This window comes from Astyanax mexicanus, chromosome 13, assembly GCF_023375975.1.
Source record: "Astyanax mexicanus isolate ESR-SI-001 chromosome 13, AstMex3_surface, whole genome shotgun sequence".
NCBI classification, from domain to species: domain Eukaryota; kingdom Metazoa; phylum Chordata; class Actinopteri; order Characiformes; family Acestrorhamphidae; genus Astyanax; species Astyanax mexicanus.
This window is the reverse complement of record NC_064420.1, coordinates 3,771,872-3,784,290: the sequence shown is the minus strand read 5'-3', so window position 1 is coordinate 3,784,290 and position 12,419 is coordinate 3,771,872. Positions and strand designations below refer to the sequence as shown.

Genomic DNA, 12,419 nt, shown 5'->3' with positions numbered 1-12,419 from the left:
TACCAAAGCATCTAGCAATGCCCTAGTAACCACTAAGCAACATAATAACATTGCAAACACCTGTTAGCACCCTATATTCCAGCTGGGATACCATAGCAACCACTTAGTCACCACCTTTTAGCAACCACATTTCCCACAATGGACCATTTCACACTCTGATCTAATCTATGCGGCTAATTCATTACCCTCTGGTTCAGGAATCACTGGTTCGTTTTTCTTCTTGAACATCTTGAAGAAGTTTCCTGTCTGAGCTAGTTTTGGTGTCTCTGTGTTGGTTAGTATGATGGTTTCTGCTGGAACTGCTGGATCAGGTGATACTTCCACAGATATGACTGCAGCTGGTACTGGTTCTGGTGTTGGCAGTGCAATATCTGTTTGAATTTTGGCTGGCGGTTCACTATTTTGTTGCACTGATACTTCAAGAGATACTAGAGGAAATGAGAAAAAATACAAAATTAAAAATAGGCATCCTTCAATTGTAATAATAATATAAATACACTTTTAACATCCAACAGTCAAAATGAGGGTACCACTATAACCGCTAGGCAACACCTAAGCAACCACAAAAGGGATTGGGACTTAGTCTAAATGTATTAATTCACTGTCCTACAGGAATCCAGTTCAGAAAAACCTCTGTAGAGTCCATTTCTTTACACACGCATCTGTACAGTCAGTGGGCCTTTCCAGAAAAGCTATTGTACACTGTACTAACATTGCTTGGCATGTTATAGGATGTCATGGATACCAAATAATCCCTCCAAATTAATGCAGTCATGTCAGAGTCTTGTGGAAGGATTTGGAACATGGGTCCGCTCAGCCACTCCCTAGTAAAAGCTTTGTCCAAGGAGTTACCAGTAGCAGCAAATGGCACAACCAACACTACCCAGAGTACACAAAGCTCACTGGCTGAAATCCACAAGCTAACTTTAAACGCATGAGTCATCAATAATGATGTGTGAAAGCGGAGTGAATCAGACCTCCACTGAGCGTCTCATCGCTCAAATATCAATATTTTCTCAAGGCATCCTCCACGGGGCAGCTTGCTTATTCTATTATATGACTGCCAGTTTAGCCAGACGCTGTATGCACAGGAGAAAATCAAACAGCACTCTGTCACCGCCGCTGTCACCCGTCTACGCCCTACGTTTATACAGCAACATCACATCATACTTACAATTCCTAACATTATTAAAAACACGGGGGGAATGTGAGTTGTTGTTTTTTAATGTGTTTAAAATATATAAAATTAGTCATCAATAAACAATTTCAAAAAGCAGCTGAAGATAGCTAAACATATATATATTTTGTTTTAATAATTGAGCCATTTGTTTTATTATACATTGATATATGTATATATTGACATTTTTATGTTTTCTTGTTAGGTTATAATTGATTTATTTTAATAGAACACAGTCACAACCTTTTGTAATTTTAATTTATATTATTGTATTTGTTCTTTTTACAGTTTTACAATTTTTCTTATTATTTTATGTTATTTTCTATTGTCTATTTTTTTTTCTTTTCCATTTTTCTACAGCACTTTGAGCTATCTTTTAATGTATTAAAGATGCTTTATAAACAAAGTTTATATTATTATTATTGTTATTGTTATTATTGTTATTATTTTATGTTATTTTCTATTGTCTTATCTTTATTGTTAATTTTAATTTTGGTATTTTTACTGTATTTTTTTCCTTTTCTATTTTTCCTTTTTATTCAGATTTTATTATCTCTGTATCTACAGCCCTTTGAGCTGCATTTTAATGTATTAAATATGCTTTATAAATAAAGTTCATATTATTATTATTATTATTATTATTATATAATCAGACAAGCTTAACAACACAGCCAGGCAACATCTAAATAATGTTTTTGCATCCTTACCAGCATCAGGCAAATCCGGTCCAGACAAAGCGTGTCCGTTTGGTGCACCATTTTGAACTTTTTTCTCACCATGTTCCTTCTGGAAAGAAATAAATGAAACAGAATGAAATTCAATACTAAACAAAATATTGTACAATAGCAAACCAAGTTCGGACACACCTTATATTTAAAGTAAAACATATGGAATTATTTTGCACATCTTGGCTGGATTTTCTGTCCGTTTCATGAGGTAGAGTCACCTGGAACTCAGGCTTTCAGTTAACAGCTGTGCTGAACTCATCAAGAGTTAATTACTTGAATTTCTTGCCTCTTAATAAAGTGTTTGAGAGCATCAGTTAAAGTAAAGTAGTGAAGAGGTAGAGTTACAGGTATACAGTGAATAGTGAATATTTGAGTAATGCTCTAATCCAGATTATGAGAAGCAACAACTACTCAACTAAGTAAAAAAATGACTTTATAAAATAAAGGTCAGTCAATTCGTTACTTTTTTAAGAACTTAAGTTTACTTAAGTAGTTTAAGAAAGTATCCTTAGGTGCAGTCAAATAGGCCATCAAGAATGTTATGATGAAACTGGCTCTCATCAGGACCATCCGAGGAAAGGAAGAGCAAGAGTTAAGAGCACCTAAATGCTTCTTCACAGAGTATTTTCTTGGTTTGTTTAACACTTTAAAGTTACTACATGATTCCTTATGTGTTCCTTTTTTTTCACAAAAAAAAATAGAAACATAAAAACATTGAATGAGAAAGTGTGTCCAAACATTTGACTCGTACCTCTAAATGTTCTGCATTTTGATTGATAGTTTAACACATTTCCATACACTGATGGTCACAACTTTGTAATAAGAACATATGTATAGTAATTTACAGTGCAGTGCTAATTTAAAGTGCTGGCAGCAATTAGCTAGTTAGCTGCTGTATTATTTGATCCATGCAATTTGATCACAGTTCATATAAAATTGTATTTTTTTTTTATAAATAAAAATAATGAATAGCCACAATTTGTATAGGTGTGGGAACAGTATCCTGCCCAGATAAAAAAAGTCTCCAATGCACTAAAAAATTGTTGAACTCCTGTATCAATTTTACATTGATTTAATGGTAAAAAGAAAATATACTGGGCAGATATAAAGTGCCTCAAAAAAATTCACATTGCACAAAATGCAAAATGTTGCATGTCCTGCGATGCAAGTAATGTGTGCGCACACCTTGCAATAACAAAGCTAAAATTATATTAGAATATCATAGTGTGCAGCCCTGAATCTTAAAATGCTTTAAATTTTCATTTTAAAAGCCTTTGCTCTCAGTGCAAGGACTTTAGAACCTGTAACAGCTTAAAAAATGCAAAGTGTGCATAAATTATTACCTATTTATTTAATTTAATATATATATATATATTTTTTTTTTTTGTAAATAAAGTGCATGTTAGTGCAATACCTCTGGTACTGTTATGTCAAGGGATTGCCTAATTCCCATCTTGATCAGACAAGCTGAAGACCTGCATTGGGAACACAATGAGATGAACATCCAGTACTTGTTCAATAGAAATGTCAGTTTCATAAATAAATACACTCCTGTATTAGCTTTGGTTTTGGTGTTTCTTACTTTTTTTTTTTTTTTACTTATTTGCATGCAATGGACTTATAATAAAATAAAAACTCCATAAATAAACATATTACTATAAGATATTGTGTAGATTATTCAATTATTCAATGATAAAGGCTATTCTGTACAAATCTGTTAGACTCTGATCATTCTAATTAGTATAATAAACAAAAATTACATTTAACATCTTACCTTGCTAATGTCCTTCGGCCTTTTTTTGTTTATTTTTGCCTAATTAGGCAGTCGTCGTTCCTGAATGTTTGTGCAGTATTCCACACTCCAATAGCATTACCATCAGCAATGAGCTGCAAAATATATTTGTGTGCGCACATATAGCGATGTTGGAAATGGGCAGGGCTCTGAAGCCTGCAGGGATATCGCTGCGGAGTTTCGCTGCCCGTAGCTCGGCCCACAAGCGCCCTTATCAATTCTGCAGTCGAGTTCTGATGAACTCTTGTCAACATCCATTGTTTCCCACTGATGAGGGTCTCGCCCTCTGAACTGCAGGACACATGTGTGTGGGCATGGTCTTGCTGAAATGGTCACTCGGGTCTACGGGGCTCTGGCACGACCCTCCACAAAAGATCCGAACAGATCTGGGATCAGCCAGCGCTCTACTGATTACAGCTTCTGATAATAGTGAAGTAATGGAGAGAACGGCCGGGCAGCTTCTGAAGGAGACTTTTCTGACATAGGTGTGGTCGCCCTCAAACAGGATGTGTGTGAAGGATATTCATGTGCTGGGCGAGCCATCGAAAACACAGCGTATTTACTTAGCGCAGCTCGTGGCCCAGAAGTGGAGCATGCACTTCTCGAAGCTCGCAGCTCTGTCTCGGCCTTTGTTTACCCACTAATGGCATCTATCTCAGCTCTTATCCATCTAAAGGCAAATGGAGATATAATATATGATGCTAATTTAGGCTGAGAGTTAGATTTAATAGAATATATTACATTAGAATTGCCAATCCAACTCCAAAAAAGTTGGGATGCTGTGTAAACTGTAGTTAAATATAAATTAAAACAGAATGCAATAATCTGCTAATCGCATATATAGAGACATATATAGATATTTTATTTACAGTAGAACATAAAACACGTATGAGATGTTGAAAGTGAGACATGTCACCATTTCATAAAACACAAAAAAAAAAATGTAACAAATTTAGAGCTGACAAGACAGACAAGAGTGAACATAGACTAACATACCAAACATAGAATGTATTAAATAAGTGATTAGGCTTATATAAGAATAGTCAGGGACAGGCAGGGTCAGTAACAAAATAACAGCATAAATAAACAACATACCAGAGTGAGCAGGCAAAGAGGTCATACACAGAAAATCCACAACAGTGCAAAAGAGATGGTCAAATATTCGAAAATAGGTTGATACCGAAACAGCTAACATAATAACAAAGGTGCGAGCCAAAAGAGTTGTCGAGGTAGCAAAAAGGGTCGGAAACAAAAGGTCAAACAATAAAAGAAACCACAAAGTAGAGGAGCTATAAAAATAGATGCAATACCAGGTATTGAGGAATATGTGAAATCAGGGGCTATATATACTAATGAGTCCAGGTGTAAGCAATCTTAGCAGCATGGCGAGCCGGAGTATGATCCAGCATATCTGGTGGGTTAAGTCCATGTAGTTGCATCTTGGGAATTGGTGTCTTTTAAGAGAGAACTAAATTCAGAGGCAGGCAGACCGTGTTTTTAAGCAAGTTTCTGTAATATCAGCTTACATTAATACATTAATAGGCTTCGTTAATAGGCTTGCCTTGCTAAGTTAAAAATATTTAATATTTAATAAGTGATTTATTTTTTGTAAATGACCCATATGCACTGAAACAATACAATATATGTGTTATGGTTTTGTCACATGATTGTCTAATTCCCACCTTGATCACAAAAGCTGAAGACCTGTTTTGAGAACACGATGAGAAGAAACACACAACACTGTTTACACTGCAAGTGAAGTCTGTCAATACAGGTTACACTCCCAGATTAGCTGTTATTTGCATTCAAAAGGATATATTCTTTGTTTCATTTTTGGCATCTCTTATTGTTTTATGGATAATAATTACCAAAATCTGAAGTATATTCAAGAAATCATTAAAAATTAACAAAATTTAGCATGCAGTTATATCTCAGAGAAGAGCAGTTATGTCTTACTGCTGTGAGGTATTTTTTGCATTCATCAGCAGCAGTAATAATAGAGAGGTCAGAATTTTGGATAATTAAAACCTCACCTCATCAATACTAGGGGTCTTTATACCCCTGTAGCCCACATCTGGCATTGGGCAAACTGTAAAATTTGATGATTCACTTTTGCATATATAGCAGTCTATACAAAAAAATCTATGAAAAAAAAATCAATGTGTCACTTGTCATTCACTTTAAGAGCCAGGTGCAGTCTGACTTTGGCCGATTGATATTTTAAAGGTGCAATGCTTCTGCGCTTCTTCAGCGCACCTGTGTTTTCTGCTCCCAAGATAACAATATGCCAGAAATATACCTGAACACACCACGCCCATCTACGTAGATATATTTCTAAACTCTGACACTACTTTAACGGTCAGGGTGCAAGGTGTGAAAATAGACTGTTGGCGGGGGTGTAAGATAGCAATGAGCACAACAACGCTCCTTGCACAGGGTGTAAGATTTTGTAGCCAATTGTGTAGCAATACTACAAACTATTAAACATGTATGAAACGTATACCATGTCTACATTTTTAACCTTTAGAGCCTTTTTTTTCCATTTTTTTTTGCTTTTATTTTTTCATGCATTATTAACTAAAAACACACACAATAGCAAATGTATTTAGTAAACAATTATTGATTGCTAAAATCAGTAACTCAAGCTGTTTATTAAATTGTTTGTGTTCATAAACCCACAGCAAATAAGACACTCATTTTTCTGGCAGTGCTTTACACTGTCTACAGTGTTTACAGTGTTTAATAGTGGTATATAAGATCAAGTTTGGAGGATTGGAGTTGATAATCACAATAAAGTCACCAGAAACATTAAAACTAGACAAAAGACAGATAAATATAACATGTTGATCTACTGTACAGCACTGGGAAAGCAGCCATACTGAATCAGAAGCAGGTTCTGCACTCTTTATATAGGAACTCGAGAGATGTTCACACGGTCTGAGTCAACACACAGAGCTGTCATCTGCCAAGAGAGCAATTCCAACCCTTATAGAAAACAAACTGTACTCTGCATTAATATGACAACCTGCTTGTTCATGAGTCAGGCTTTGTTGGTTTTTCACACTTGTTTAAGAGAAAATTAAATGAACTTTCTGTACTAAAATAAAGAAATCTAAATTGTATTTTTTTTTTTATTCAAAACATACTGTCTAGTCCCTCAGTACTACTGTCCATATGTGAAAAAAATAAGAACGTTACTTAATGACTGTTTCTTTTTTAAATTAAAAATTTAAAAAATTTTGGGACCCAAAAAATTTTGACCCAAAAAAAAAAATTCGAAAAATTTTGGGACCCAAAAAATTTTTACCCAAAAAAAAATTCGAAAAATTTTGGGACCCAAAAAAAATTCGAAAAATTTTGGGACCCAAATTTTTTTTACCAAAAATAAATTCGATTTTTTTTTGTATTTAGCAATACAGCTCATGATAATTTTGACACTAAATCATATTCTTTAATGTGCTGAGTAAAAGTTTAACAGAGAACTTTCACATTAGAAAAAAAAAACAGGTTTTTTGTTTGCGTGGCTGTGTAAACAGCAAAAAACACACTAAATCTCAAATTTTTTATTCAGATTTAAGCCACTTCAATATGTGGTAATGAAATCTGATACATATTTGATTGAAGGCAATGCAACTTTGTCTAAATCGGAATTAATGCGACTTTTACATCAAACAGAAAAGCAGCAGCAGTGACCTCAATGACAGAAAAACAAGATAACAGACCTTCCAATAATATTTGAAGGCTCGTGTTGAAGCCACGCGGTATTCCTAATGAATTGGCCGAACATGACTCTAGATCACCTCTGCACCTCTAACGTGTTCTCATTGATATGTCCAGCTATCAGCCTGAACTGATTCATAGCTTTTCTTCTATAGCGCTCTGATTTATTATTCTGGGTTAAAGGGAAACTTAATGTGAAGCACTGATCTATTACACATGCTTTTTTATCTACAAACATTGACCTAGATTAATGCAAAGATTAACAAGCATGGAAGATTATTGTTGGTTGTTGTTTTTAGGATGCGAGTTCTTTAAATCAGAATCTGTATTCTGCAAAACCAGAACTTACCCACAACACCAGGAGAAAGTTCACGAGAATGAGGAACTGGCTGTAAGTTCCTCACTGACTCTACGCTACGCTAGCAGCTGAAAACTCACCGATGACTCAGGGAAATGCCTACCAACTGCTCATACCTTATATTATATTCTACTGTATTTAAGTTCTGTTGTTGGTTTTGCCCCCAATTTTCAGTATGCTACTGCTGTAGGGGAAATTATTAAAGAAGAATTACACTGATTTTACATTTGTGAATGGCCTTTTTGAGGTCAAAAATGATGTACAATGTTCTTCTCGAGTTAAAAACTGATGTACAATGTTCATTTGGATGAAAAACTAATGTTATAACCAATGTTATTTTTGAGGAAAAAACTAAGGTACACTATTATTTTTTAAAGTGAAACTAGTGCAGTTAATCTGGAAACTTATTTTTATGTAAATTATGTAATTTTGTCTGAAATTTCCTGCCATGATTAATTCTTTTTTACAGAGCCTTTTGCTGTATTAGCGGGTTTTAGTAAATCATTAGCAGGTTTTTAACTGGTTTTGATATTTAATATGTGCAATGTGCATTGTGCAATTATTTAGTTCGTTTTTTATCATCATTTTTATTAACAGCCCTTAATAAATATATGGGCAAGTATTTCTTTGTATGTGAAATCTATTATTATTTTTTTAATTTTATAAATATATTTTTCCAACAACTGAAGTATATATTTTTTCAAGTTTTTTTTGTACAGCTCGTATTTCTCATCATGAAAAGAGCCCGTTTGTGAAAAGGTAGCAAGAAAACTCATTCTACACTTGATAAGTGATTAATTTATGCAAGCGTAAAAATGAACTTAAACCTGCCGTTTGTCAGTTTTATGTCAGTCATAAGTGTGCCACCACTGCTTAAAAATCCTAATAAGTCGTTGTTTGGCACAGATTATCTGGTCTTTTTACTTAATTGTTCAACTGCCAAATATTTGAAGCATCCTTAGAATATTTTGAATTTGATTTTTAAAGAACATTTACTGAGGAAAAATCTTTTTTTTTTGTAAAAACAATATTTTAATTTATGGTAGATCTGCACTGTAAATTTGAAAGCACTGACCACTCCCTCATACATTCCTTTGGCAAATTCCTTTGGCTCAGTTTTTTTTTTAATAAAGGAATGTGATTTACTGAAGAATAAAAACTCATTGCTTTAAATTAACAGTTAAAAAAGGCTGTATTAATAATAATGATTTACAGAACAGTAAACTGAGTGACAGTAAGCAGGCAAAGAAAGTCCTGAACAGTCCCTAAATCGCCTGTGACTGATCAGCCGCTGGTCAGGGTTAGGCTAATAATGTGCTAATACATGCCGTCCACAGTTACAGCCTCACATTGTAAACGTACACAGCGGAGGCGGACGAGAAATTCCACTGTGGTCACCCCTCGCTCTCTGCCACGGTGAAAGGAATTTCTCAGACATGCGAGGCATGGAACGCCTCAAACCACCCAGCTCAATATTCCCAAACCAACACTTTACTCAATAAATTAACTGACTTAGTTTGTTCAGTTTTTATCCCTTTATTTAGTGATTAGAAATCCACATTACTGTACATTACTGTAATCTCTGCAATTGCACTAATCCCATTTCCACACCCTGGTTTGCCAGGTACGGAACACAATATCAGACAAACAGTTCGCTCCAGCTGTGGAAGCTAACAAGGGAAATGTTTTAACAGAAGCAGCCTAAAAGGCATCTGCATTTATCTTTAAAAAGCTCTATGGCCAGAGATGGAGTAAATGAGAGTCAATACTGGTACTGATTTCAACAGATGGAGACAGTTTAGAGCCTAGGAACACCCAAAAGATGCCAAGCTGGTTAATTTTCTCAGAAGTAAGTAAGCACTTATCAGCTAAGTTTCAGCTAAGGTTCACTGTCCATTTATCAAAACTACTACTAGCATAGTAGGGTGGGGAAATTTAATTATTTCAACATTAGAGTGCTCACATTCATACTCTGCATTGCTTGGAATTGTGTCCTCAATCTGGCAACATGCATAAGCTTTGTCAGGTAGGGAGCAGGAAGGAGATGTGGAGATTGGCAGAAGATTTATTGAAAAAAAAAAACATTAACAAACAAACAAACAAAGAACCAAAAACTGAAAGAAAAAGCAACACAGGGGACATAGATAGCATGTTAACACATAACCTGACTGACGTTCAACAATGGACAAGGAACACAGGAACGAGGGGGACTATAAATACAAATGGATGGAAAACACCTGGGACTGGGTAACAAGGGGGCGGAGCTAGAGAAGGGTAAATTAACTCTAGGACAGCTGTCTTGAACCACATTAATCACATAAGTTTGTTTATAATGGGCACACAATAAAAACATTCCAAACAATTGTACAATGTACATTTGCTGATCAGCTTGCAGAGTAAGACTCAGCATCACTTGCCACTGTGTCCTCAACCTGGCAACCCACATGAGCTTGGCGTCTGGGAAGGGGCAATGCTCTACAGTGTTTGAAAATTGGACTGCTCCAAGTGGACCACTTGATTTCATATAGTTCTGATTACTCCTTTACTCATTTAACGATGTTTATTGCTGTCGTAAGTACTTTTAATGGCGACCCTTATTGTAAATAGTTATTTGAATGTCATATGAATGCTGAAGGTCTTGCTCACACACTTCCTCACATACATTTATTAGAAATATGCATGATGCGTGCATAAATCTAAACCAACAGTTAAATTATCACAAAATAAAGTGCAAGCATTGTGGCAATATTTGCCTATATGGGCGCAGTAAGTTGACTGATTACTAAGTGTGTGTTTACTAAAGGGACACTGACGAAGAAGATATTCAAACAAAAAGAAAAAAAAAACCATCTAATTAAAACACACGCCTTGCCCTCAGGAATGCACTATGTGTACTTATACTGGTTTTAGAGATTATTAGCTTGTAATAATTCTTCATATAAACAAGATATCTGATTTTACATGCATATGAGCACAGACATTAACGATAAACAGTACTTTCTTCTGTTATACCACTTTTTCTTTATTTACAGACAATAATATTACCCCATATTTTAATAATAAGAACTAAATAAATTGTTCTTTGACTGTAGACTGTAATTGTAGCTATTGTACTGTAACGTTACTGTACTGTACTCTAACTGTAGAGAGTAGAAGTGTAAATAAAAGAAATACTCACATTGATAAATACTCACTTATGATTTGCTTTTTGGCCCCCTCTTTATTTTACATACACTACACGTAATGCATTGCTATAGTTTTTACAGTAGCCTATGGCTGTTGTTTTGTACAATAGTGAACACTTTTCACTATTTTACTATATATATATTTTTAATACTTTGCTTTGTTCTATTTTTTATTGTTATATATTGTATTTTTAGTCTATTTTAGCTTTAATTGTTTTTTATTTGTCAAAAGGTCTTGTTATATGCAAGTTACATGCTTTTATAGTACAAATTTGTTGACTTTATTATTTATTATTTTAAAAATTGTTGGTCGTTCCTATTCGTCACAATATATACGTTTTTTTTTCGTAATCACTTCTCTTTTTTATTATAAGCCTTGTTACATGGAAGTAAGTTAATTTGATAGTTTAAATATGTTGACTTTATTTTTTGTATTAATTTGAATGTACTTCTCCATTGCTAATTGTCTTAGCTTCTCAAAATTCGATATATCTTTTTTATATACATACACATTGTTTTAAAATATAATTAAATATAATATTAGTGATATTTATTGTTATAAGTTTATATGAACGTAATTTCATACAGTTAAGAGCAGTGTGTGTATGATTTAGTAGTTACCCACAGCTCAGGAAACTGTTAGCATAGCTTGTTTAGCCGATAGCATTGCAGTGTTGTCGCCATTTTTATTTCATAGTAAAAGTCCCCAGGACAGAATATATAAAAAAATGAATAGCTGTTACTAAAATCAATAACTCTATTGTCTAAAATAATAATAGTTAACATTCATTTTATTTTATTTGGACTTACCTAATTATTTATTTTAGGAAAATATGGTAAAATATATACATATTTTTTTAAATATTAACGTCTCATTTTTTTACATTTTAAGCTCTGGTATGTGTGACCGTATGATAATTTTGTATTGTTTAGATGAATAAAGGTGCAGCTATAATAAATTGGTATATTGTTGTACGAGATATACAGGATTTACAGATTCTTTTATTAAGTTGTACAGTTTGAAATAGTTTGACGATGAATGTGATTAAATTAGAATAATTAATCACAGAGTATGTAACTATTTGGATATTTTTTTATTTGTCTGACAGTAATATTGAAAACCTAAAAATAAAAAATTGCGCCCAAAATTCTAAATTATAAATAAAAGCAGATACAAAAATAAATAAATAAATAAAACTAATTTTTATTTATTATTATTATTTTTTATTTAACTAAAAACTACTATTTTTTGTTGTTGTTTGTTTTACTTTATTAAAATATATACTGTATTTCCTGAAGACCCTGCCTTATAGTCCTGTCCACTAGATGGAGGTGTTGCCGCAGGGTTTTTTTTACTGCATTTTTACCTCATTCAAGTAAAATAAAATATTAATCGGTTGGTAAGAAAATTCCCCTCAAAGTCCAATATAAGTTGTATTATTGACCCTTTATTTGACTA

At 33.7% G+C, this 12,419-nt stretch overlaps 1 protein-coding gene across 28 annotated transcripts in view; it reads right to left on the bottom strand.

Moving 5' to 3' along the window:
• bcas1 (brain enriched myelin associated protein 1) overlaps positions 1-4,407 on the bottom strand; it is a 33,161-nt gene extending 28,754 nt beyond the window's left edge. For 6 of the 28 annotated variants that reach the window (XM_049486433.1, XM_049486439.1, XM_049486438.1 and 3 more), the window contains exons 1-4: positions 3,680-4,401; positions 3,320-3,380; positions 1,885-1,963; positions 186-428 (exon numbers count right to left, since the gene is read on the bottom strand). In XM_049486433.1, the coding sequence (XP_049342390.1) occupies positions 186-428; positions 1,885-1,963; positions 3,320-3,358 (361 nt within the window). In that variant the 5' untranslated portion in view covers positions 3,359-3,380; positions 3,680-4,401. Of the gene's footprint in view, positions 1-185; positions 429-1,884; positions 1,964-3,319; positions 3,381-3,679 lie in introns of all 28 variants that reach the window. The other 22 variants (XM_049486431.1, XM_049486432.1, XM_049486450.1 and 19 more) reach the window with 10 other exon arrangements.
• Positions 4,408-12,419: the final 8,012 nt, after the last annotated feature.